Source organism: Fusarium verticillioides, chromosome 4 (genome assembly GCF_000149555.1).
Source record: "Fusarium verticillioides 7600 chromosome 4, whole genome shotgun sequence".
Classification (NCBI taxonomy): domain Eukaryota; kingdom Fungi; phylum Ascomycota; class Sordariomycetes; order Hypocreales; family Nectriaceae; genus Fusarium; species Fusarium verticillioides.
The window spans coordinates 3995415-4021551 of record NC_031678.1 but is presented as its reverse complement, the minus strand read 5'-3'; the positions used below and the strand labels follow the sequence as shown (position 1 = coordinate 4021551).

The window sequence follows — 26137 nt, the reverse complement described above, 5'->3', positions numbered from 1 at the left end:
CTTATTCCTTTCCCTTACCCCGTAAGGGTATCTCGTGTTCATTAGCTTACTGTCAGACCATTTCCCTCTCGCTTTTGCTTTCCAAGAGTAATAAGATGCTGACTGCTAAGACGAGAAACCACATGCAAAAAGATGTGAAGTAACGGTGGGTGCTGCAACAGAGCTGAAAAGAAGTTGCATATGCACGTCTACGGGCGCGTCGAGGACGGCCTTGTGGTTAGGAATATTGGATACAATCAGGCCAGTCTGCACCCACGGGGTCTAGATTGCCGAGCCAGACTTGGCAAGAAGCCGAGATAACCTTGGCAGAAATGGTGAATCAGACATGATAATGGAGGAGGCTGCCTTGCTGGCCAGCGCATCCACAAAGTCTGACTCTGGCCCTTTTGATCGACAGGGTCAGGGCCAACAGATCGAAAAGCGGCTGACAGTGGAGAGTTGCGTGTGTCTGTCTGTCTGCTCCATACGTTTGCTTTAGTCTAATCTCCTCGATCTGGTGTGGCTTGCGGTCAAGACGAATGCATCGAACCCCTGCTGTGCACCTCTCGTTCTTTCTCTTGGCGACCCTCCGAGATGCTCGAAGTGGACGTGCCGATGCTACGCTGTCCACTAGCCGAGGACTAATAATGTAACCCCCCCATTGACTCTAGGCCCTCTTGGCTACAGCGTTCCAAGAGTGTAAACACGAGAACGCAATCAAAAGTTCTGCTGCAGAGACAAGGGGCAAAGAAGCTGCATTTCCTTAGCTGCAGCGTTATCAGACTTTTCCCCAGCGCGTAGCCATTTCGCTTGGCGGATACGATCCAATATTTCGTGTGATGTCCTTGTAGTGGTTGTTTCTGATTTTAGTGATTGCTAGCGCCTACGACAGTGCCCTGCCTAAAGCCGACGCTAAACCGGAGATTTTCGCCCTGTGAATCAATATTTGCTTCGCTCTATGAACTATATGCCCGTTCACATATACACTTCACATCAGTGGCTTGATGACCTGGGCCTCCATTACCGCGTGGCTTATCAAAGTGAGATTTCTCAGTTTATCGCATATTATGCCATTGGGCTAATTCATCCGCTCCCCTAATGCACGCAGTCAGCATTTTCAGGGGCCATGTAAGCACGGTCTGCACGAGCGTATCTGGAACTCTATCCGATGCTGACCCCGAGATCGAGAGAGCCACGTTTGAGATAAAATACAAGTGATAGATAACGAATTTTCGCGATACATCTAGAGTGAGAATTTAGACTCAAACGATCCCCCCCGTTCGATGTAAGATTATAGGTCGAACGCAAAGCATGAAAAAAGATAGCAACTATAGACATTATTCCGTAGATTATGACAACACGTGTCGGCGATGCAACCACTCAGCATGCTCCCTCCTGCCACATCCTAACCGACTTGACAACCATACCGCGATCCTTGACGGGTCCCCAGGTCGGAAGCCATGTATCATTCGCCTTCCAAAAGTCACGCATAGGGGTCTCGCTGCTATCAGCCCAGGGCTTATCACCGATTGCATCTCTGGGAAAAGTGGATTGGTTAGCCGAGACATTGTCTTGCCCCGCACGTAAACGAGAGATCGTGAGCGAGATCAAAAAGTGGTTCTCGGTGTAGGGAAGAATTGGGGAGAGAGTAAGACTTACGGGAACCAGCCGTTGGTACCGCCGACTGCGACGTTGAGGATGAGGTAGAAGGACTCGTCGAAGGGAGTGTTTTTGCGACCGGTGCTGCTCCATGGATCAACGGGGATGGAGCCGTTGATGGACTCGCCGGCGAATTCACCGTAGGTCCAGAGATTCTTGTTCTTGGTGAAGTCAAAGAATTGCACTTGCTGTGAAGCGTCAGTATCGTGAATTCACTGAAATTTGTGAGGTGGCTTACTCTCAATCGACCATCGAGCCAGGTAAAGAGATACTTCTCACTCCACTCAAGACCGTAGACGTGAAAGTCCTCGGAGTAAATGACCCTCTTACCTCCCCATTCACCATACGCTCTCCTCCACCGATCATTCTCCGTAGCAGTGCCCCAATGTAGCGCCGACGAAACAAGATTATTCCCCATGGGATACTTCCTCGCGTCATTGCCTCTACTCTCCGCAATGTCAATCTCACCTGACTTGGGCCACTCACCGTAGACATCATCCTGCGGCATCATCCAGATCGCAGGCCACATCCAATCACCCTTTGGCATACGCGCTGTGACCTCAACGCGACCGTACTTGATCGTCTTCTTACCCTTGGTGTTGAGACGAGCAGAGCGCACGGGGTTGATGATTTGACCGAGGGTGGCGTTGCTGCGTGCTGCGCAGGGCCAGCGGTCGTTGGACTTCTTGATGTCTTTGGCGGTGCATTTCCCCCAGGTTTTGCTGTTGGTGGTCATGTTAACGGTGAAGCCGTTGAGGAGCTGGTCGCGGGTTATGTCTGTGCTTTCGAGCGTCATTGTAGGCACGATGTGAAGGCCTTGAGCGTCGACGTATGAGTTTGCCTCATCGTCTGTTGTCCAGTCAAAGGCGCCGTTTCTAAAGAGGTTAGTATGTGATTGAGTAAATGTGAGGAGACATACCCGAAACCGTTCATTTGAACTTCATGATTCCAGTTGTTGAGGTTCTGGAAGGTATCGTCCATGACGAGGCAGTACTGCATTTGTTAGTGGTGATCGCCTCACTAGGTGAATCGTCTCAGTGAATGGAGACTTACTTCATGATTGGGGACGCCGGTGGTCTCCTTCCAGCAGAGATAACCACCAATTCCTGAAAACAAGTTAATAATGGAAGGTCTGTTATGATGAACAAACTCACCAAGACCGATGAAAATGCATGTGTAGAAAATGGTGCTGTCCCAATTCCACTGCTTCTTCTTGTCTTCTAACCAAGGCTTCTCAAACTCGCCCTGAAGACGACTGCTCTTGAAGCGCCGACGCGGACCAGTAACTAAAAGGCGTTAATCCCGATACAACAACAAATGTGAAATGTACTCACTCTCATAAGAAGATGCATTTCTCTGCGTCAACCGTCGCGAAGCAACAGATTCCGCAATAGGCGTCGCAGCAATGGGCGTCGCAAATGGATTCTCAGTAGACTCAGCTCCAGGCGTCGCAAACGGATTAACCCGCTGAGACGAAGAGTCCTCCGCGGTCGTAGCAGTCCTCGAGCCTTCCATTACAGCGTGTCAAAAAAGTGGAGTACGCCAATGTTTGGAAAGGGAAAAAAGAGACCAGGGAAGTATGTACGAGGCGGTGATTCAATTGTTCAGTTAAATGAGCCTCATGAAACTTTTATTTCCTCTTTGTCATAATTCCGACTTTGATACAGCTGAGACAGATTGTCTGTATCTGTCTACTACAATACAATATGAGTACCAAGACGAAGGCGATGCAGGGATCGTTACATCTGGGTCTGGAACCAAAGCGTAAGCTCATTTCTTCTGGGATGATTATGCATCTCGTCCTGATACCAGCCGCGCTGAAATGCACGTACAGCGTGGCAATCATGAGCGACAAATTCTAAATCTGTTGAGACATAACGGCATCGCCAAAGGTCCTCACATCTTTGAGCACTAGCCTAGCATGTTGATATCTCTCCGAGCGCTAGGAGATAACATTGTGTCATGCCAAAACGCCACATTTTGTGCCTTACAGCCATGATTCGTAGACTTGTTAATAAGGCTCTGCGGGCCGCAAGCCTCAACGGTCAAACTAACAAGAACCTTCCGCAACGGTCTAAGTGGTCCGGTTGCGAAGACAGGTTTTTGTTTTTATCCCACCCATGCGATGCTACCCCCTACAACATGCCGCTAGACATCAAAGCGGAAGCTAGATCGTCTGCCCCTAGAACAACATCTATGGAAGCCAAACGTTAAAACCCTGGCACCCCTGTTAAGATTTACAGGGGACGGGACGTTATCAAGATTTTTTCCTCATCCTTCGAGATTAACCGCCCTCCCCCTTCGCTAACGGGTTACGGCCCGCGGATAACGCTATTCCCTAAACATGAGCACCCTCTGTTGCTATCTTGGCTCTGAAACGTGCCTTTGCTTACACGTTACAATCTCCAAGAGTTGATCACTGCTTCCCATTGGAGGCTCGGCTTGGCGATATCAGGATGCCCAACCTTATTTTCTAATATTAGACTTAACTTTTGACTTGTCTTGGGTGGCGCCGGAGAAAAAATCGCAGCCTAGTTTAATTAGACGCCGCACTGATACATGACGCTTCTGCGACCTTGCTCGTAAAAGCATCTGGATATTATCCACTCTCCCCGTTCCCCTGGCCTCTGATATCGTGGCCACGGGCTTGTCATAATCACAGGCCCCGTCGTCAGCTTCACTCTGTAACATAGAGTTTGCTTTCACTTCTGCTTTCTTATCACGGTAGCGGGTACTGTATCCTGTTGCTCGGTCGTGGATGACTTGGCATCAGCTCGCTAGAGGTGATTCAAACGGAGTCTTCTCGGACCCGGGCGAGGGGGGCGAGGGGGGGCTGGGCTTTAGATTCTGCAGCAACGGACAAGGTGCATGAGGGTTTTGTGTTACGTGCTGGCAATCAAGAATGCATGGTCCCAACAAACGTGCTACGAAAGATACGAGGACAATGGGCCAGCTGAAAAAACAAAAAAACCAATATTGTGTTTGCTGTTGCAGTTGCAGTTTCTTGACCGGGTCAGATTATTGTCTGACGCTTACAGGAGATTCGAGACTCAAGACTTACAGCGTAGGTTTCATCTAGATCGCCGGATAAGCCGTGTGTAGGAAGTATTCATAACTTAGTTTTCCCACGGCTAATTCTCTCTGCCTCTGCCTCCTCCTCACCTTGGACAAACAAACATCCCTTCTTCTTCTACCACTCCCCTCCCCACCCTCTTCCCCTGTAGAAGCAGAGAAGATCTTCACCTTCGCTTTCCCCCTTCACTCTCGTTATTTCCCCCCTCTGTTCCGTGAGAGAGAGAGAGAGACAACTCCCACGTGAACCATGACTTCCGAAAAGTCGCCAATGGCTTCGGAAAAGTCTGCCTCTCGCTTCATAGAGACTGGTGTTCTCCAACCGCCGAGTCCTACTACTGATGCTGCTACGCTCAAGAGGCTTGAGGCTGGTGATCATGGCGCCGTCAAGACGACGGAGTATTTCACGAGGAAGAGTCCCCCGTCGAGATCCGCTCATAGCTCATATTCGGGTACGCCTGTTGCGATGCAGATTCCCGACGCCGCGGCTGCGGATCTGCCTGTTGTAAGTTTTTTGCTCTCCATTTGAGTGGATTTGTTTCATATTGTTGGCATCATTTTTCATCCCTTGCATACCGATCCTACTTATCCCGATTCATTCATGTCGTGGCACGGTAAACATCGTGCTACCCGCAGCCTGCAATGCATCATTGTCGTCACAATACTAACACAATAAGGTCGCGAGGTATATCGCCCGTCGCGCAACGCTTCTAGGATGGTTCGATGAACCTGCTGCTACTGCCATCACAAGCGGCTGGTCGTCAACATGTATTGCCCTCAAGAAGCTTGATGGCACATACATCTACAACCCAGATGACCCCAGCCCAGACTTGGCCGCTGCTGTCAATCGCCTCAATGAGAGTGCTATCGTGTCGATGGCCTCTGAGGTCACCAACTCGGTGCTTGACAGCATCAAGCCTGACCAGGCGAGTCTTGTGAATGAAGACACTGGCGCTCGCATCCCCATCATTCCCAGTCTTGCAGATGTTCATGAGACACTTGTGAACTTGACAAGTTCATGCATTGTTGTTCAAGAACGATGTGTCCTCATCTGGGCTCACGAGGCGAGGACTGTTCTTACAGTGGCTCACAATGTTGAGAAGCAGATGCTCGGATTCGTAAGTATACCTCTCCTTCAACAGTGAATTCTCTAACATCTGTCGCAGATCGTTGGCCCCAACATGCCTCGTGGTCTTCACGCCCAAACAGAAGATCAATCCGTCAATGGTATGCCAACTCCCGTCCGCGGTGCCATTGATGAGAGAAATGAGGTTTACCAAGCCGCCATCAAGGTTGAGGAGGGCGGTGAAGGAGATGAAGACGTCGAGGGCCAGGAGCTCAAGCGTCCGACTCTTCTTGTTCACTCGTTCCGAATTGGTATTGTCATCTTGCTGGTCATTCTCACGCAGAGCGTGGGTGTTTCAAGGGTGAGTTGAAAAATGGGCTAAGTGATGAATACGGACTGACATTGAGTAGTTGATTCGGCAATGGTCTTGGGATGGCGATTTTACGCGCTTTGCCCTGGTTGCTGTCACTCCGCCTCTGTGCGTTTTGTCATTGGTAAGATCGCCGCTTCAATCTGAAACTAGTGTTTTGCTGACCATCTTAGTTCTTCTTCATCGTGGTCGTCAGTAGTGTCTTCCAACTACTTCTGCCCGCTGGAATCTGCTTGAGGAACTCGAAATTCCACTCTGGTAAGTCTTTCACTCACGCGACATATATCAAGTCTGACCTTTGCAACAGCCATCAAGCCCAACCCTAAGCGCTACAGGGACTACCAACTTCCTCACATCACCGTTCAGATGCCTGTCTACAAGGAGGGTCTCCGAGGGTAAGTTCAATCTCTCCTCAACTGGTCATCTCACTCTGACTCACTCCCCAGTGTCATCGTCCCTACCATGGTCTCCGTAATGGCAGCAATCCAACACTACGAAAACCAAGGCGGAACCGCCTCAGTCTACATCAACGACGACGGCATGCAATGCATCCAACCCGAGCTCGCTGCCGCCCGCAAGCAATACTACCGCGAAAACGGCATCGGCTACTGCGCCCGCCTGCCCAACAAGAAATCCCCCAAGTCCAAGTCCTTCTTCTCCTGGTTCAAGCGCTCGCCCCCGGTTGACCCTGAAGTCGACAATCAAGACGAATCAGAAGTCAGTCCCCAAGGCCGCGCCAACGAACTTGGTTTCGTGCGCAAGGGCAAGTTCAAAAAGGCTAGTAACATGAATTATTGTCTTGCTTTCTCGAACAGAGTTGAAGATGAGATGTTGAGACTTACGGAGTTGGAGTGTGAGAGTAGAGGGTGTTCGTATGAGGATTTGAGTGCGGAGGATGATGATCGGCTGTATGACCAGGCGTTGCAGAACATGGTTGATGCTGATGAGGGGAAGACGTGGGCGGAGGGGAATATCCGCATGGGTGAGATCATTCTTCTCATTGACTGCGATACCCGTGTCCCCATTGATTGTCTTCTCTACGGCGCTCTCGAGATGTACGAATCTCCTGAAGTCGCTATCCTCCAGCACGGTTCAGGCGTCATGCAAGTTGCACATAACATCTTTGAGAACGGTATCACCTACTTCACCGACATTGTCTACACAGCTATCAAGTATGGTGTTGGCACTGGAGACGTCGCGCCGTTTGTTGGTCACAATGCATTCTTGAGATGGAAGGCTATTCAGAGTGTTGCGTTTGTTGATCCGTCCGACAAGGTCACTAAGTGGTGGTCTGACTCGCATGTGTCTGAGGACTTTGATATCAGTTTGAGAGTGCAGATGGCTGGTATGGTATGTCGGTTGGCGACATATCATAATGGTGGCTTTCAGGAAGGTGTATCGTTGACGGTTTATGATGAGTTGAACAGATGGGAGAAGTATGCTTATGGATGCAACGAGCTTGTCTTCCATCCTTTGTAAGTCTGACAGTTCCAACTTGTCCCGGATCTTTACTAACTCTTTCGTAGCTACAAGTGGCCATACAAGGGTCCCGTTACTCGACTCTTCCTCCGCTTCCTCTGGAGTAACATGCCAGTCACCAGCAAGGTCTCCATTCTGGCCTACATCTTCACTTGTAAGTCCTCAACCTTCACCTCACTTTGGTATCCTTCTGATAATTTCATAGACTACGCCATTGCTGCTGGTATGCTCCTTACCCTGGTGAACTACGTCCTCGTCGGTCTCTTCTTCCAGGACCTTGACCAGTTCTACACTCCGTCATGGGGTATCTGGGTCTCTCTCCTGGTCGTCTTCAACGGCGTCGCCTCCATCGCCACAAGCATGACCCGCCACCGTCTCAAAGAAAAGTCTTTCTGGGTCGCCATCCTCGAAGCCTGCAAATGGCTTCCCTTTCTTCTTCTCTTCTTTGGCGGCATCAGTATCAACTGTGCCAAGGCTCTTCTCTGCCACGCCTTCTCGGTCAACATTGAGTGGGCATCGACATCGAAGGAGCTGGGTCCTACAGGTATCTACATCGGCTTGAACAAGATGATGCACCGATTCAAGTGGACGTTCCTTATCTGCATCGTTCTTGCAGCTGGTATGATGTATATGGCTTTTGGTGCGCCCTGGGGTTGGACTATTGCTCCTGGAAAGTTCTCTGCTGGTACATATGCCATTGTTCCTTTGGCTGTGCAGGTCTCCTGCGCATTTGCTCTGCCGCTTTTCCTCGGCTTGACTTAATGGAGTATATATGAATGGAAGGATGGATAGGTTATGGTAACGACTTTAGATATACGAACTAGTTAGCTTAATAGATTTGTCGTCAAACATGTCGACTTGGTAATTCAGACCCTGTGTCATTGCTCAATTACTAGAGTGAGAGTGCCCATACCGAGAGCACTACTCAGTCTTCTGCAGGAAGGGCGTTCCCGAATCCTTGGGTTAGAATAGTGTAGTGATGATGCATCAATAAGAAGCGTAATTGGTTTAGTGGTAAAATTCTCCGTTGCCATTCGAGTAACGTCGGGGAGCCCAGGGTTCGATTCCCTGATTACGCATTGATATGGATGTCTGAGACGTGTTACTCTTTTGTCTGTATTTTCTTTTGCTTTTGTTGTTGATTTCTGGTATTGTTAGCAATGGTTGCTTTGTGCGATGTGCTGGCTGTGTTGTGGCTGGTTTCTTCTATTTTAGCATTCCTTCTTACCCACAGCCCTCCCTGTTAAATAAGTAATAGCGCAAGGGTATAGGACATAACGCAGTCTTTATTATTTATTACTACTTTTTCAATCTGTCTCTGGCCTTTGGTGCTCTCTTTTGTGCGTTCTTGTACCTGTAGTTAATTCATGTCTTGTCTTCAAGCAATATGTCATCGATATATTGAGCTCTTCGTGCCAGTGCAAATCCTGCTTAACTGTCCCTTCGATGTAGATGTCAAGATATGATATGTTACCATAAAGAGTCTCTTGTTGGGCCAGGCCTGGAGAACATCCTTTCCCAGCGGCAACCCGGACTGACCCGACTATCAACAGCGAAGTCGCTTCGGGCGCATTTAAATTCTTGTCGAGTGTGGCCAACATAACGATTGGATCCATGGTCGAACCCAATGGCCTGTTCGAAGGGTGTCGTTCAGAATCAATGGCATAGAACTCGACATCCCGATTCCCATATATTCCACCGACTAGCAAGCCAATTTACCCACAAACATATCAAAAGACCGCGGCAGCAAGCTATCAAACTAGCTCAAGACAGTTGTTTCAAAGGCCTTAATCCTGATAGAAGAAAGCTGGTATCTCTCTCTCCCCCATTCTACATGCGCCTGGCGGAATGAGAGGCATGTGCTTACATTTGGCTGCCTTTTCTTATGCAGGTAGCACATGCGAATGTCGCTATGATTATTGACAGCTAGACACGTGGCTATTAGATGACTGTTTTGCCTTGAACTTTTAAGTACGGCAAGTCCTGATGTTCTACATTGGTTAGAGGATGAAGAATTTGGGGGCCAATTCGTTTTAACTGGCCCGATAAACAGCCACCACCGTTAATCGTCAGCATGCAGAATGACGTAAAGGCCACAAATGCGCAGTATATACAGAGCTGGATCTGGCTTTCTTTTCTCGATTACACTATGACATTATAGATAAAAGTCTTACTGTCAAATCTCTACATTTCCCGCCCTTCCATAGTCAGCAATTCTTCCCACAAAAGCCCCAGGTTAGTCCAAGTATTCTCTCTGTGCCTCCTACCAGGGGTGATAAAATCTTTCTGATACTGTAACGTCAAGTCTCAGCTATGTCTTTTCGACCGCATCCATTGCCCTTTACCAGCAAAGACCCCAGAATGAACGACGCAACCGGGGAGGGTGAGGCGGCGATTAGTGACCCGTGTCTTTTCCCATGTTACGTCGCCTCGGAACCAGCATACGCTCTCGCGAGAAAGATTAAAGAGAAGAAGCATAAGAGAGATGAAGCTAAAGCGGCTGAGAAGAAGCTGGACGACGTGGAGAGTACAAAAGGAAAGGAATAGCTTATAGGAGGAGTAATGTGCTTTAGTATGACTTGTTTAATTTATTTGTAATTGTTGTTCTTGAGAAGAGAGAGAGAGGAGCAAGCAACCTTAAGTCTATGGTAAATTTCTGGTATATATCAAAACAGGGAATTACTGAAACATGTAAGACATGACGTGTGAGACCTCTGTATCGGGCTTGGGACGATCTGCAACCCCGCTTTCTTGCGCGACTTGAGAAAGAGATATATAAAGACTAATTCGCGTCGACTCAAATGTCCCTTTCTAGGCCGTCTCTTGCAGCATTTCTTATCTTCATATCTATGGAAAAAGCTGATCCCAACTTTGTTCTTGTCCTTGTCCTCGGTTGAAGTGAAGAGTAAAAAGACTGCGGCCACGTCTGAGGCATAAGGAATGGTAATGATACCTTCTGACCCTCCGTCTGATGCATCGGTAGGGAAATCTTTTCAATTGTTCCTACAAGGTTCCAGGCCAACTGCCGATTCCCCTTGGTGGATGCATATAGCTTGATATTCTGACCTGGTTCAAAGGATGTTGACAACTCCCTTATGGTAAATGGAGAAGTACCCCCAGTTAAAGTTCTTCCTATATAGGAAATGTACAATACAGTTAAAATAAAGTATACTGTCAGACTCTCGACTTAATAAAATAAAGTCTTACGCAGCATCATTAGGATAGTACAACCAGTCAGTAAACTACCAGAGCTCTACTGTTTCCGCAGTTTTGCCTTTCTCCCTTATGTATTCCGACAAGTTCCTCGCGCTTGATAACCCGCTGACATAACACGTTCCGACAAGGACATAGTGGTTGTCAACCCGTCTAAGAACTACCGGTTGATTAGCTCCGTTTAGCAAGTACACCAGGTCTCCGGTTGCGGTATGGAGCGGAAACACGCCAACATATCCACCCTGCGTTTCTGACAGCAGCTGTTGCTCGAAAAAAACGTCGTTTACAATTTCGATGAGAGTCTCATCCCAGTCAGATACCTTGTGTTTTTGATTAATATTTTTAGAGGTAAACAAGTTATAGGACTTACGTTGAGATCTGTTAAGAGTGCATATAGATATTTCAATCTGTTGCCTTTCAGTTGACTTTCTTCCGGGGTTTCGGTGTTGCTTTCTGTAATCAAGTGATGCATCAGCATTCTAGCAAAGCTAGTGTGATCTTGAAACATCATATCTGTCGTTATATCGGATTCTTCATTATCTTTATGCCTCCCAATGGTCCCATACCGCAGTGCAGTATACAGCCCTTCGAGAGGATGGCACCCCGTTGGGTACTTATCTCGGCCCATTATATATTCCATCGTCCACGATACGGCATGTACCGCTTCTTTGGAAGTACTATTGCGGTAAAGATCGGCAAAGTGGCTTCGCAGCGGGCCACCTGCTACTATCTCGTCAAGGAGGATACCGGGCACCAGTAATTTGCTTCCTATGATTTCAGCTTTTTGCATTCCACCAAATATCTCATCCAAGTCTCGCCCGTTTTGCGGGAACGTTCGGATTGGATGCCCAACCTTGTCAAAGTCCTCCAAATGGGTCATCCCTGGATAGTTGGGGGCCCAGGATGGAGTATCAGGGTACATAAACCATCCATGCCCAATACCCGCATCGGTTAGAGGAATTAGCTCTCCTCTTTCAAGTTCGACGTGGCCAGATCCTTGCCGATGCGCTTTCAAATACTCTGTCAGGAAGTCGACGCATACGTGGCCAATTGACTTAGATTGCCGATAGTCAGGCACAAGGCCAAGAGGGCAGATACCAAGGAAGCCATAAAAATGGTCTTTGGGGTTTGTAGCTCTGAGCGCACTTGAGTGCCCCCAGTTGTGAGTGGCTTTCATGTTTATGTTTCCTCTTACTGAGATGCCCATTGTATCATCCAATATTTCTAGGCCCCTCACCTTTGCTCTGCTTGAAGCCAACTGTCTCAGATGACCAAGATAATGCTTATAGAGACGTTTTAGAAAGCTCCATTGCTCTTGCAGCACAAAATGTGGCCGCTGTTCAGGAACGGCGTTGAGCAGCCTATAGGCCCAGCAAAGAACTGAATGGAGAGACGACCAAGACATGGAGCGGTCCCCACAGGCAAATATAGGTCGACTGGCAAGAACCATCTCCTGGAAAGTCCATACTCGCAACCAGTATGATTCAGTCAACATCCTCACCGTGAAATATGTGCCAGTCTCAGTCCAAACGGTACCTGGAATTTCCTGATAGAGGAATGTATGATCTTGTAACCATTGAAAATTCGCGGTATTTCGAACCGATAGAACTTCCTTCTCTAGCCTCTCTGTAAGGTCTTGAAATCGTGGAACCGCACCCTCTGACTCATCTATCTTCGTGATGATGTCCCGTAGAGTTCGCGTCAGACGGGCGGCAAGTTCTCCAGTAATAAGAGGCAGATATTCCTCTGTTTCGTCAATTATGCGTAGATACATTGCACAAAGGTACTCGTGGAACGTTTCGATCTTCAGGGACAAGAGCCTCAATTTTGAAGACCATGACAAATGATCAGACCTTATGCGTCCCGGAGTTCTCAGTACGCCAGCAATGCCATCGCTTGCATCATGTATGCATTTTGTCGGCCATGCATTCCACGATCGGGCTAGTATCTCAAACAGAATACTCGCGTCGCTTGTATTCACAGCCTCCAACTCATTTGTAGCTTCGTCGACGACAGAGCCAAGCATGTCAAGTTCTGTATTGAGAGAATCTGCCACCTGGCAAAGTGTGGCGTCCAGTAGAGGGTCCTTGCGGTCAGCCCCATGAATACTGCGGTTATAGGCTATGGTCTGGACGGCTTCCATTCCTCGCATAACTGTTTCAGAGGGCAACCCTAGCCAGCAGAGTACGACATCGGCCAGAGAATATATGTCGCCCATCAAAGGAACTTGGTGGTTCTTTTCTTCTTCACTCTTCTGATTGATGCATATCGCATCTGCCCAAATTCTCAGTCTTCCTTCAGTAGACTCTATATGCATGGGGGCGTATCTTAGGGCGTTTGCTAGGTTTCGCGTGACTTGTATGGAGTGGCCATTGACAGTAATGGCCTCGGTGACTCCAGGGTTACCCCATTCATAAGAAAGCGCATGGAAATGCAGTGACTGATCCAAATCTACCACTTCCAGGCGGCATTCTGTGTCTGGCTCTGTAGAACAAATGTCAAGTAGACGAATTTGACGTCCGTAAATATTGAGGTTATCATATAAAGAAGAGCTTGGCAACAAAGCCATAATGACCAATGTCAAGGCCAAAGAGAGAAATACAGTATGAAAGTTTAAGAAATATTCAAACTGGGAATTTATCAGGAAAGATAGTGATATCAGAAATAAGGGAAAGCATGTGAATTATAAACAAAGCTCTGAGTGTTTGAAACTGCCTTATGGGGAAGCCTTGACTAAATGGTGGTGGCGAAGTGCATAAAAGGCAGCAAATGGAAAAATGGCTTGAAAGTTAGAGGTTTTAATCTATATCTATGTCTCAGAAGCGCTGCTATAATATGCTAAATATATACATAATTATTATAAAGGTAGCCTTAGGCTAACTTAACCTATTACTTGGTTTCTTAATTATTAACTGCTTCATGCTTGAGGATAAAAAAGGTCAAATGGGGATCACTTTAGTAAGTGTAGCGTGCTAATTCCGCATCAGGTGGAAAAGGGTGACGAAATATGAGCGACTTGACCAAACACACACTTAGATCCTTACCAGGTTTGGTGACGTCTTAGCTCGCACTCGCTCTCGTCAGCGCTAACAAAAAGTCCGTAGGACACAGCTAAAGTCCGATCGCTCAGTAGGCCAAAACTCCGTTTTGATTGGAACGTTTTTTGTTGAGCGTGACTTAGCGACTTGGAATTATAACAATCTTACATCTTCCCCAGATACAATCTCATATCATTCTTTTTTCCTTCTTCAAACTATCACTATTCGTTATTGGGAATCGGATATGGAGTCTTTTAAAGTTATCGTCGTTGGCGCTGGGCCAGTCGGCATGGTCTTGGCTCACGCGCTACAGGTCTCTGGCATCGACTACGTCCTCGTTGAGCAGCGCTCCCAAATTCCCCCTGATCCTGCTTACGGGTTATTTTTGTGGCCTCATATTATGAGAATCTTTCATCAATTAGGCATTATTGAAGCCGTCACAGCTGTCGCGCAGCCTATGGTTGAAGCGGTTCATAGATCAATTGACGGCAGTGTCATTCATCGCTCCAGAGGTTTTGAAGAGCTCGGCGCATTGTAAGTACTGGTTTAAATGCTGCTGGGAACTTACTGATTACTGCAAGATTCGGATACCCTATGGCTATTTTTAACAGAGGCGATTTTGCCTCAGCGATGATGAGCAAGCTTGAAAACAAGGACCAACGCGTCAAGACAAACAAGCGCCTCACCAACGTCATACACCGCGACAATGGTGTAACAGTCGAGTTCGCAGACGGTACCACAGAAGATGGATCGATTGTCATCGGCTGCGATGGCGTCTGGAGTAGTGTCCGCGATCAAATGAAAGCCAAGGCACCCAAAGGTCTTTTCGACGAGAACCCCAACCCATTTCAAGCCCCCCACGCCGGCGTATTCGCTAAAGCTCTCTGCCCCAAGGAACTCGAGCATGGAAGAAATATCAATGTGTACCAGGAAGGGTCTCACGTTCAGGTCTTTACTGGTCTGAAAGAAGCCCAGATTATTGTGTATCATCGCATTCCGACTTCGAGAACGAAAACGTTCTTTGGGCAGAATGACGCTGAAGAGGCGGCGAAGCCTTGGATGGATGTTCCGGTTGGAGATGGAATTACATTCGGTGATTTATGGAGGAATAAGATTGCTGGAGGTAGTGCCAACTTTGATGAGGGTGTTTTGCCATGGTGGCATTGGGGACGCATGGTTCTTGTCGGTGATGCTGCTCATAAAGTAAGTCGCATATCATTTTGACTGAATTCAAGCTAACATTGGACAGATGAACCCTATCAGAGGCGCAGGAGCATGCTGCGGTATTGAAGACGCCATCGCCTTAGTCAACGGCCTCAGCCGGCTCCTTCACTCAGACGCCAACCCATCAGACCGCAAGCTCCGCCAGGCTTTCCTCGCATATCAGTACGAGCGAGAAGCTGCTGCGAAGTTGTGGAACGATATCTCTGCGCTGAACCTGGAGCTCTGCATCGGGGCTAATCAGCCTGCTTTGAAAGCGCAAGGTGTTGCGGATTACAGAACTATTCCGTTAGTTGCTAATGGACCTATCCTGCAAAACGTTCCGTTTGCCGAGAAGAGGGGTTTTGTGCCGTGGACTAGAAAGACTCGTAAGTCTGATGATAAAACTAAGGCACGTTTGTAATGTGAAGCCCGTCTATGATTGATGGCTATGGGGGACTGTGTAGTATGTATGTATAAGCTCTGAACGTTGTGATATCACCTCAAGTTCAAGATAGGACTATACTGAAGGATCTCTGTCATGGTACTAGCCCTGATGTTAAATAATCTACAATAAAAGGAACACTAGAAACATTTTTTTCTACGAACCCCACTCATTCGCATCAGAGTCCGACTCAGTAACCCATGATCCTTCTGACACAGCTTCGCGTTCCCTCACCATTCTCGGATCATCTGAAACCAGGCGTGGAACGAACACCCTGCCCATACAAGACCCATCACAATTCTCGATGTACGAATGTAGAAATTGCCAAGTTCTGTTATGCGGTATAGCTTCAATAATATTGGCAGTCAAGCCGCAATCGCATCTGTCGAGCAAAACTTCCCATAGTTCGCGGAGTTCGCTACCACACGACGTTGATGATGGTACTTCGGTTTCCAATAGCCCTACCAGCACAGCTTCCGATGGCTTTAGGTCTGGATGATGTCCAAGAATCATCTCAATATTCGTCTCACCAGGGCCTCTCTCCCAACTCTCTTTCTGGATAGATAGCAAAAGATGTTGTTCCGTAATCTCAAAATTCTTCGCTTGATTGAGAAATGTCTCGAGCAATATTGGACTTGTATGGTCGAGACAGGCTTGAAAGGTAGCCTCAAATTCTGAATCACCTGCCGGAAGCCGTGATAGTAGTACTTTCAAGACGCTGGGATGAGTATTGTAGATAGCCGCATGTAAAGCTGTCAAGTTGTAACCATGAGGGCCTTGCCTCAGATAGGTTTGAGCCTTGATGTCCCCGCCAAGTTCGAGTAGACCTTCAGTAATGACGCTACTTCCGATGTGGCACGCGAGGCAAAGAGCTCGATCCAGGTATTTTTGATCTGCCGGGAAGCCTATTCTGGCTATTTTTAAGAGCTTTGCCACTGTCTTCTCACAAGAAACAATGCTCTTATACTTAACAAGCATGGAACAAGCGTAAGACTCAAGGATAGAAGCTACCATGGAGCATAAGTTGAACGACAGTGGCTCGCCTTGCTGAGACTCAACACGCATTCGATCTGCAACCAGAAACCCTACGAGGTCCATATTTTGATAGTCAATGGCTACCTGCAGGGGCGTCTTGCCATCTCCATTGGTAGTCGAAGGGCTAAAGCCATGTTCAATCATCAACTTGACGGCATTAACCGAGCCGCATCGAGACGCAAGATCAAGAAGATGGGAATCCGGGGTAACGTGCTGCAAAAGCTCCTCAAAAAGTCTGACGTTTTGTCTCTTGGAAGTATGCTCTAATCCTTCCAGGAACACGCGCTGTGGATCATCAGAAGTATCGGATAGCATTTTGACCATTTGAGAACTCTTCCGAATACCGTGACTTGCATCGCACGAGCTCTGAATGGCGTTCAAAAACTCATCATTCGTCGCAATATGATATATAGCCTCGAATGGCTCAGCGCCTCGGGTAGTGGGAGTACCATATCTATCAAACAGAAGTTTCTTCAGCTTGTTTTGGTCCACATGAGAGAGTGCCACTGGACCCATGCTACGGCGAAAGGGGTCGGCATTCTTCCCCAGAAGAAGCCTGGCGATGTCGAATTGACCTTGACGAGCTGCAATGGTAAGAGGAAGACCGTCAAAATCTCCCGAGTCGACCTGGGCATCGGCACCACGTTCCAAGAGTAGCTTTACCGCTTCGAAATGACCAGATTTGCATGCTGCATATAACGGACTGCACAGAAGCTTATCCCTGACGTAGAATCCGTGGCTGGCGAGGGCATTCGGATCTGCACCAGCGTCAAGTAGACAGGTAATCAGCTCCCAGTTCCCGTCATGGGCAGCAGTGACCAAAGCAAGAGGATGGTTCTTGGGCTTAACCCCAGCCTGTAGCAACAATCTTACCATGGCCTCAGACTTTTGTTGTGTAGCTAAAACAACAAGCGGAACGTCTCCAGCATATTCTTCAGGTTTGAGACCATGCTCGATAAGTGCCTTCAACGCTGGAGCATGACCTCCTAGGATGGCTTTGATGGCCGGTTCTTGTTTACCGAAGCTTTGATGCGACATACCCTTTGGATGAATGTCGGCACCGGCTCTTAGAAGTTCCTTAATGATCTGCACCTGCCCAAACTCCGCTGCAGAACCGAGAGGTGTGTGGAACATGAACCTGATATGGTTCACGTTGACGTGATGCTTTATAAGTAGCTTCACAGTAGCGAGATCACCACCTGCGGCCGCTGCATGAAGGACGTCTCCAAAGGCATCTGGCTCTGCTGATTGAGCAGGCAACTTGCGGAAAATTGTCTTGACAAGTTTCTGCAGTCCGCCTTTCAACAGGTCCTTCGCAGCTTTCTGCGAAGAGATCATGCCCTTGATGGATAGTATATCTACATGTCGCTCGGGATCGGTCAAAGATCGAACAGCTGTATCTATAGCGTGTAGAATGGCAGGATCGAGGCATTTGTTTCTGTCTGTTGGGAGATTTGCCCGACGGTCACAGTCGAGGAGCTTGAGGATAATATGAATGCCGATTGAGGTATCGCGATTTGCTGCTACCAGCATCAAAGATTCGAGCTGTCGGGGACTGAATTGATCTGCACCGCCGTGGTCGAGTAATAGTTGAACAAGCTCCTCTGTTCCAGAAGCAACGGCTATTCGGAGCGGGTGAGTTGAGAGTCTACTGTCGCGATCGCTGAAGTCAGAAACATTGTCCAAAATCAGTGACACAGTTTTGAGTTGTTGTTTTGCTTTCGACTTCCCAGTTACAGACTGCTTTTCTCCTCCAGTCACCATCTCGATAGCGTCGATACGCTCGAAGGCGCACACGCTAGCTTTGAGTGCGTCGGTCATTTCTGTTTCCTCCTCATCAATTGTCTTGTCCGAGCCATTGGATTTCACGCTGTCCTCAGAGTTCGCCGCCTCCTCGTTGTCGAATTCCGCAGGTGGCTTGGCAAAGGTTGATCCTTGGGGATGAGGGAACCTTGGAGGGATATTCGGCGTAGAGAAAAATGGCCCAGGGGGTCTGGGAAATCGATGAGCCGGATGCGGCACAGAATTCAATGGCCCAGACGGACGGGGAAATCGGCCAGCTACACGAGGTGGACGCCGAAAGTGCGAACGGAAAAATCTGCGTGCCTCTATGTACTCATCCTCCCTTGGAACCACACTCGGAGGTGCCTTTTCGACGGTCTCATCGGCGTCAGCACCTTGATCGAGACATATCTGTACGATATCTGCATGTCCTGCTTCACATGCTGTGATAAGAACTCGGGTCATGATAGTCGTAAATTGAGCCGAGTCTCCAATCTTCGTGTCTTCCAGTATCGCGGTGATAACCTTTATCTTTCCAGCTCCCGCTCCACTGAGGAGTGATGTTGTGGTGGCTCTCTCCATTTCCTCATCATCTAGGAACTCCAGCAGCCTAAGCACAAAAGCCCCATGGCCTGCTGCTGAGGCTGCCACTATTCCTCGAATGACAATGTCAGTGTCGAGAGCAAAGTCAGCGTCATAATCCAGCAAAGCTTTCGTTGTATCCGTCCAGCCTGTTCGGCAGGCCTCTAGAAATGAAGGAGCAATCATGTCGTAAGCATTAGACTTCTCAAGGATCCGGTTGAGTAGGTGGTCCAGAGTGGTGGTCTTGTCGCCACGAATGGCATTAATGAGAAGATCCCCAAGTGGCAGCTCTGAACTATCCACCATGTCCTCGCACTGGTTCCTGAGTGTTATCAATTGGCTGAGAACTGATACGTCGGCGTGCTGAGCCGCGACAAGGACCAATGAATCCCATTCTTTGCAATCAGCCATCAAGGTCTCAGGTCTCTTAGACAAAATCCAGGCCCAGATGAGATTTGCAACTTGCTTCTTGCCCGAAGAGTAGGAGACCTTGAGAGCGTCTCTGCAAGCAGCAACGGTGTCTTCGAAAATCTCGTCGCGTAAAGCATAGCCCAAGGAAGTAGCCAACCCTCTCATATCAGTGGAATGCCAAGGTAAAAGATCCATGTCGAGAAGTTTCTCCGTCATGCTCTCTCCAGTACTTGCAGCTATCTGAAGTGCGAAGCCCCATGAAATAACAGTAATGGTACCATTAAGCGAGTCTGCTAGAGTTCGGAGACACTCTAGATGTTTCCCCTTCACACTGGCAATGAGAGCCTTTTCCTTTGGCTTCCTAAGAAACGAGACGTGTCTGAGACCTTCTTCCAATAAGACATCAAGGGCCAGATGCTTTCCTTGGCTAGCCGCGGCGACGAATGCTTCTGTAATGACATCCTCGTCGACTTGATGTTCCTGCAGTCCTTGCCGAAGGCTCTCAATATTTCCGATCCCTGCTGCGAGTACTAGAGGATGCAGATCTTCGATGCTCTGATTTTCTTCCCTTTCGCTTTCTCCTTGGGTTGTGGCACCCTGTGGCTCATCATCTTCATCAGAAGACTCGGGATGTGGACTATCATCCCTGTTTACACTTGACCTGTGGTGATCGAAGTACGAAGAGGTTTCGTGCTTGTCGCCACGAGCGATCGCGGGTAAGGCTCGACCACGAGGTGGTGGATAGTTCTCCTGTAGAAAAGCAGCAATTTGATCGTGTCCTCCCTGAACCGCAGCATAAAGAGCATCCTTGAATTTGTACGTTTCAGAGTAAATCTCAGCATCTTCTTCGATGAGCAACTTGACTACAGCTTCATGGCCATGGTAAGCGGCAGCTTGAATTGCAGAGCCACGAGGGGGACCATGTTGGTTCACATCTGCGTGACTGTCGATGAGGAGCTTTACAATGGGAATGTGCCCTTTGCTAGCAGCACCTTGAAGTGCATCTCCTTTCGAACCTTTGCCATTGGGGTTAGAGCCCAGGTCAAGCAGCTTTTTCACAACACGATACTCTCCTTGTAGGCTCGCACTTCTCAATGGCGAGCCAAATTTGCCTTCTTCCTCTAGGCTTAGGCCCAAACTGTGGAGATACTCTACCATATTGACTTGACCGCGGAGTGCGGCAATTGCTACTGCATCTGAAGGAATACTGTTTCTCATTTCAGGATCGGATTCCAAATCGCATTGCAGTATATCCACTCGATCCTTTTTGATAATTCCAAGGAATCTCGATTCCTGGCGTGTTTTGTCGATGGTGCCCCGCCTGAACTTTCTTGCCATGTTTGGCTTGCGCAAGCGCTCGTAGATGTTGCGAAAGCCTGCCTCAGCAATCATCTGCAAGGCATCTTCGTAGTCTGCCTCTGTTTCGATGATCGAAGTTGCGTTGACAAGAAGCTCTGCTGCACTAGATTGGCCGCCTTCACATGCGGCATGTAAGGCGTTCTGAAACGCCGGAGTAGCAACCCTAGGTGAAACACCATGGCTCAAGAGGAGTTCGATCACATCTAGATGTCCTTTGAAGCAAGCGACTTGTAACGGATTGCCGTACTCTCCGCAAAGTACACCTTTGTCTGCTCCATGCTGGATCAGAGTCGATGCAACCGCCCTGTGTCCAAAGGAGCAGGCCAAATATAATGGTGTATAGGTATCATTAATGCGTTGTTCCAAATCGATTGAGTCTCCTCGATCGAAAATTAGCTCTATTAAACTGCTTAGACCAAACACAGCGGCTGTAGGTAGTGCCGATGGTCCTCCAGCTGATGAAAGACATCCATGGGTCAGTCTGAGGCTGTGATAAGGAGGTAGCGTCTCCAAAAGTCGGTCGATCCAGCCCAGCCACCACTCGAAAGCTGGATCAACGTCAAAATCTTCGCCATCCAGCACGAAGTCATTCAGATTGTTGACTATCCAGGGCGGGACAGTATTGCTCAATTCTGACGCCTTGAGATGTTGCGGCCAGTATATAGCGCTGTAAAGCGACAAGTCATCAATCACTTCAAGGGTTGATGCTGCACCAGGATCCGGAAGTAGATTGGTAGAACACGTTCGAAGAGAAGCAAAAGCCATCAATCTATGCGCCTGGACCTCTGAAAACATGCTTCGACGCTTCATAAAGTCTCGAGCTGAGGGATGACACATTCGTAGTATATTGGTAACTGAATCAAGAACAACCAAATTGGAACACACATCAGTCAGGTCCGGAAGACGTATATCTTTAGGGTGGCCAGTGAGCTCAGGATGCAACCTGAGTGCAACATTGAGAGCTTCGATAGTCAGCGGTCGCTTCGCATAGAGAATCCAGCAGAAGACGCCCTCGACGACTGTTTTTGCCGTATCGTCCAAAGCAAGGAAACCTTCGTAGGTCGACTCGTAGATCTTGTCGAGATTTTCTGCTAGACCTTGCTCAAGAGCATTCAGGACATCTACTACCGACTTCTTCCGAATGAGCATCTGCACTTGAAGTTCAACCCATAGAAACCTACAGTTTAGTTAGTAACGGAATTATAGATCTTTGATGCAAGAACTCACATTTCATGGGCTCCACTGATTAATGAATGGCGAATTCTCTTGAGCAGATCGTCAGGCGCATCTTGATCCAGAAACGCCCGACTACGCATCAAGGCGGTAACTTGGTCATCCACGAAACTTATAATATCGTGATGATTGTGTTCCCCAGACACCTCGATGGTAGTGGCCATTTCCATGAGCTTCTTGATCTGCGTGTCGTTTCTACTCGTCACTAGCACCTTGACAACACTGTTGGACTCTTTCACAAGTGTTTTAATAGCCTGGATAAGCGTGGAACGGTCTAAGATATCCAGCTCATCGATGGCGTCAAAGGCTATGATTGTGGTCCTGTTTGATGCTAACTGCTGAAGAAGCTCTGAACATTCGTTGACGCCGAGTCTACTGACATTGTTTTGATATTTGGTCGACTTTTCGTACTCTGATACGACGGCGGGGTCAACTTCGCGGGTTGTTTCGTCCACTGCGAGCTGTCTTAGAATGCTTCGAAGAATGGCACCGGGATTGGCCCGGTCAGACTCGGACTGCGCTCCCGAGCAGTAATAGTACGCAACGTTCATCAGATTTTTCTTGTTTCCAACTCCACCCTGAAGTTGGTTGATAACCACCGAGAAGATTGAGGATTTTCCGCAACCTCGAACGCCGTGTATGAAGAGGGTGGAAGACGAAGTTGTGGATAGCCAATGTTGGTAGTTGGGGTGATTTTTAATCCACTCGCCCGATCCCACCATCAGTTTCTCTGAGACAGACTTGTGATGAAGCTCATATGAGCAAGTAGATAACCATTCGACAATACATTTGAATGTGCCTTCGTCCAATTCTGCTTTAGTTGTGCTGGTGAGAAAGTCCAGTTTATCGTAAACGCCACGAACAGTGTCGTGATGGCTTCTAGTCTGGACCAAGTTCCGCTGACCACGAAAGGATGCACTCTCGATATCAGAAATGGCTCTTTGCGCTTTGAGGATCGCCATATCAATGACTTGCTGAGTCCAACGGCTGGAGAGCGTGGGTTTGCTCTGCAGTTCTCGGCAAGTCAGGTCGTAGCAATCCTTGTACTGATTGATCAATCTGTGTTCTTGTGGGTATATCTGTGCTAGGAGCTTGAAGAAGAGTTGATGCTGATGGCTTGTCGCTGTGGACTTGAGCTTTAGAACGACGTCGCAGCTGTCCCAGAATGGCAGCCACTCCATAAGACTTCCATCTAGTGTGACCGGAATGACGCCTGTGCGATGCTCTTTGTGGGAGCGTCGAAGCATCAGAAGCCCGAGTTCAGTGAGGACATGGTGAAACCCATTGGATTGACATTCGGCTTCTACAACTCGCCGAATAGCGTCTTCAGGTGTTTCGCGTATACCGGGTTCATTCTTTGCCTTCAAGTAAGACAGTTTGATAGCTTCAAGAAATGGTGCCGTGAAAGTATCATCGTAGTATTTCTTCAAGACATCAGACCCGCAAACGACAACTTTGTGGACTCGATGGATGGTCCCATCATCCGAAACATTGTCTGGTGGAAGTAGGCAAAATTGACTCGAAAGAATGTTTCTCACAGAACCAGAATCATCTGTGCGCGAGAACAGAAGAGGCAGCGGAGCTCGGTCAGAAACAGAACGTGACCTGATTTCTTTGAGCCATTCGATGAGATGAATAACACAGGAAGCATTGGCGGTACCGAGTTGTTCGTTGTCGTGTGCATATACAACGAAGATACTAGCAGCGTCAGATTTACTGAATACATCTGTCGCGGCGAGTTGGTTTAAGATGTTGTTAAAGAGGGTTTCGATTGCTGTGTTAACTATTAGAGATTTACTGACGATTCCATTTACAGGAGGCAATACCTTTGTCAACCTCAGCTGATTGAGTCGCAGGAATACTTCGATCCATGACTAGTTCAATTGATGAATTCTCAACGTAAATTGAACTTTGGAGATTGATAAAACTTGCTTGTAGCCTGCGGATCGGAACAGAGACGCATCGGAAAGCCCAGCCCCGTGGCTTTGTACTTTTGTCAGTGCCATTTTCAACCTTGATGATTGCATTTACACATTTGGAATTCTCGTATCTAACAATAGCGACACACAAACTGGCCGCAGCTGCAAGGACACCCAATTCTGACCAACTATGGGTGGCATGCGTGCAGCCTGCTTCTGCTCCAAGCCAATAGACTTGATGCCAAGCACGGGGCGAGCTGCAGAGGGAGCAACTAGTCACGTTGCATATTTAGGCAACGAAGCCACACTGAGCCTAAAAAGGCAAGGAAAACCGCTGGTTGTCGTATGATGCATCCTTCTTTTACTTCAACTTGCTACGTGTCTACAGCTCGTTTTCAGCTATGTCTTTTGGGGGCGAGGCATTTATGTAGCGTGCAAATTTAAGGGTTGAGAGATGTGGTGGTCTTTTAACACCTCCACCAATAAGGTGAGTCGTCTTGATCGTGCATTTTTCTTTGTAACCTTGGTTGAAAGTTCCATAGCTTCACTCTATGCAGGCGTATGGGCTATGTGTTCACAGTTACTCAGGACTGGAGCCAATGAAGTATCTCCCTGTAGTTACTCTCCAATGTGGACATCAAGTCCATGGCGTCTGCCTAGACCCTTCTTGTTTTATATATGCTGACTGCATTGATCAGGAATCTCGACTCTACGCGGTGCACCAGTAGCCTCTACCGCTTTTAGCCCCTTCTATTCCTTGCCCTCATCATGAGCACTTCTGTACAGGACCTTGGTAGACAATGGGCCAATCCAGGCGATATATTAAGCATTCTTCTTCTAATCGGAAGCGATATCGTCCAAGCCGCCATTACTCAGTTGGTTGGTTACAGATTGCGTATACCTGGAACAAAAACCCACATCTCTATCGCACCTGTTGCCTTTTCCTTCGGATGGGCTACGTACAGCTTCACAAATCTTCTTGCCGCTGTAGGAAGCATGAAGCTGATACCGGAGACCGACTGTTCTTCAATAGTCGTAAATTGCTCTAATGGATTTGTTCGTCATAATAGGTCTTGGGTCTTGGGACGATTACTTCGTGATCATGAGATTCATCATCCAGTCGATCCACGGCCAATAAGCGAAGGAGGTCGGGCTGAATCTATTAGAATCGACATATTCCATTTGAAACCGGCGTCAACTCCGCATTGCGATTTCGTCTGGTGGCTTGGCTGGGCTACCCTGTTCATTCAGCTCATCATAGTCATGCTGCCCGGTATTCTCTACGATGACTGGACTATCCTTGTCGTCGCACTTGCCGGTATCACCCTTGTAGCGATTACATGTTCCCTACCCCAATGGATCGAAGAGAAATGGGGCACACCGTGTTTCTCAAACCATGACAAGGTGAAGTGCCTTACTCGGGGCAACGGCCATTTGCACATAATGGCGTTCATCAGCTCATACGGCTCTTGGGATTTAGAGCGACTCGCGACTCACATGCCAGTCCCTCGGACTGAGACACGTTGGATTTCTTTGATACTCTCAATATTGTGGGTTTGCCTTTTGATATCGATATCAGGTCTCAAGCAACACACTTGGTTTTTGATTGCCACGGGAGGACTTGGAATGCTACAGAATGTCTTGGCTGCTGGGATTTCAAGACATCCTGCAGCTTCAAACTTTCACCTGACAAGGTTCTCTCAGGCACCTACTATTATTGGTAGACGGGAATGTTATAAAGATGATCCTAGTTCTGATGTCAACTTGGAAGAAGATATACAAGGGCTGTCCGCTGTGAGGTCATGGGTCTCAGAAAGCGCTGACCGGTTAGATTGTCGCTCCCCAACTGGCAATAGGGAACAAGCTCCCATGCCCTCGTGGGTGTCGTCCATGGCAGAGGAGGATGGAGCACCGGAATGGCTGGCAACATTGAAGCCAGCCCCTACAGAAAAGGCCAAAGATGCGGAATCCAAATCTGCACCCTTCAGTCTCAGTACCTGGAACCCCTTCATGCCACACAAGTCAAGGCAAGATAAGATCATCTACGCGTCTGGGGTCCAGGGCGCATTAGTCGAGTTGGAGAAGTGGGTACCCAAAGCTGGCCTTTCAATGCTCCCGATTTTCTTCCCCGGCGGCGGGCTGCAGTATCACGATGATGACATCCGAGGCAACAAGTTTAAGAAATTTTGGAAAAGGGCTTATCATACGAGAACCATCAGAACAAAGGCTGAAGAAAAAAGACGATGTGAAGAAAGAGAAACAAGTGTGTTACTTGACGTTTAGAGAATCATGCGA

The 26137-nt window shown here is 48.1% G+C and overlaps 7 protein-coding genes and 1 non-coding gene across 8 annotated transcripts; 5 read left to right on the top strand and 3 right to left on the bottom strand.

Annotated features, from left to right (window-relative positions):
- Positions 1-1307: 1307 nt before the first annotated feature.
- FVEG_12441 (hypothetical protein) lies at positions 1308-3153 on the bottom strand (the record flags this gene model as incomplete). The annotated part of the gene is made up of 7 exons (XM_018901784.1): positions 1308-1516; positions 1639-1826; positions 1877-2513; positions 2558-2631; positions 2692-2744; positions 2793-2924; positions 2973-3153. 7 exons carry the CDS (start codon positions 3151-3153, stop codon positions 1360-1362), a joined length of 1422 nt encoding a protein of 473 aa, XP_018760354.1. The 3' UTR covers positions 1308-1359.
- A 1807-nt stretch (positions 3154-4960) lies between these two features.
- On the top strand, positions 4961-8387 carry FVEG_12440 (hypothetical protein; the record flags this gene model as incomplete). Its single annotated transcript, XM_018901783.1, has 10 exons — positions 4961-5215; positions 5388-5828; positions 5877-6137; positions 6187-6270; positions 6320-6404; positions 6454-6541; positions 6593-6787; positions 6869-7621; positions 7673-7779; positions 7831-8387. The coding sequence occupies 10 exons, from the start codon at positions 4961-4963 to the stop codon at positions 8385-8387; spliced, it is 2826 nt and encodes a 941-aa protein (XP_018760353.1).
- A 235-nt stretch (positions 8388-8622) lies between these two features.
- FVEG_17266 lies at positions 8623-8704 on the top strand. Its single transcript has one exon. It is a non-coding gene; the product is annotated as a tRNA-Gly (tRNA).
- Positions 8705-9786: 1082 nt separating this feature from the next.
- Positions 9787-10310, top strand: FVEG_17265 (hypothetical protein). Its single transcript, XM_018906518.1, has 2 exons — positions 9787-9860; positions 9931-10310. Exon 2 carries the CDS (start codon positions 9939-9941, stop codon positions 10170-10172), a length of 234 nt encoding a protein of 77 aa, XP_018760352.1. The 5' UTR covers positions 9787-9860; positions 9931-9938; the 3' UTR covers positions 10173-10310.
- Positions 10311-11465: 1155 nt separating this feature from the next.
- FVEG_17264 (hypothetical protein) lies at positions 11466-13407 on the bottom strand (the record flags this gene model as incomplete). Its single annotated transcript, XM_018906517.1, has 2 exons — positions 11466-11515; positions 11586-13407. The coding sequence occupies 2 exons, from the start codon at positions 13405-13407 to the stop codon at positions 11466-11468; spliced, it is 1872 nt and encodes a 623-aa protein (XP_018760351.1).
- Positions 13408-14052: 645 nt separating this feature from the next.
- On the top strand, positions 14053-15660 carry FVEG_12439 (hypothetical protein). Its single transcript, XM_018901782.1, has 3 exons — positions 14053-14410; positions 14458-15079; positions 15126-15660. Exons 1-3 carry the CDS (start codon positions 14121-14123, stop codon positions 15498-15500), a joined length of 1287 nt encoding a protein of 428 aa, XP_018760350.1. The 5' UTR covers positions 14053-14120; the 3' UTR covers positions 15501-15660.
- On the bottom strand, positions 15597-23795 carry FVEG_12438 (hypothetical protein; the record flags this gene model as incomplete). Its single annotated transcript, XM_018901781.1, has 3 exons — positions 15597-21867; positions 21918-23697; positions 23750-23795. 3 exons carry the CDS (start codon positions 23793-23795, stop codon positions 15678-15680), a joined length of 8016 nt encoding a protein of 2671 aa, XP_018760349.1. The 3' UTR covers positions 15597-15677.
- An 815-nt stretch (positions 23796-24610) lies between these two features.
- FVEG_17263 (hypothetical protein) lies at positions 24611-26125 on the top strand (the record flags this gene model as incomplete). The annotated part of the gene is made up of 1 exon (XM_018906516.1): positions 24611-26125. One exon carries the CDS (start codon positions 24611-24613, stop codon positions 26123-26125), a length of 1515 nt encoding a protein of 504 aa, XP_018760348.1.
- Positions 26126-26137: the final 12 nt, after the last annotated feature.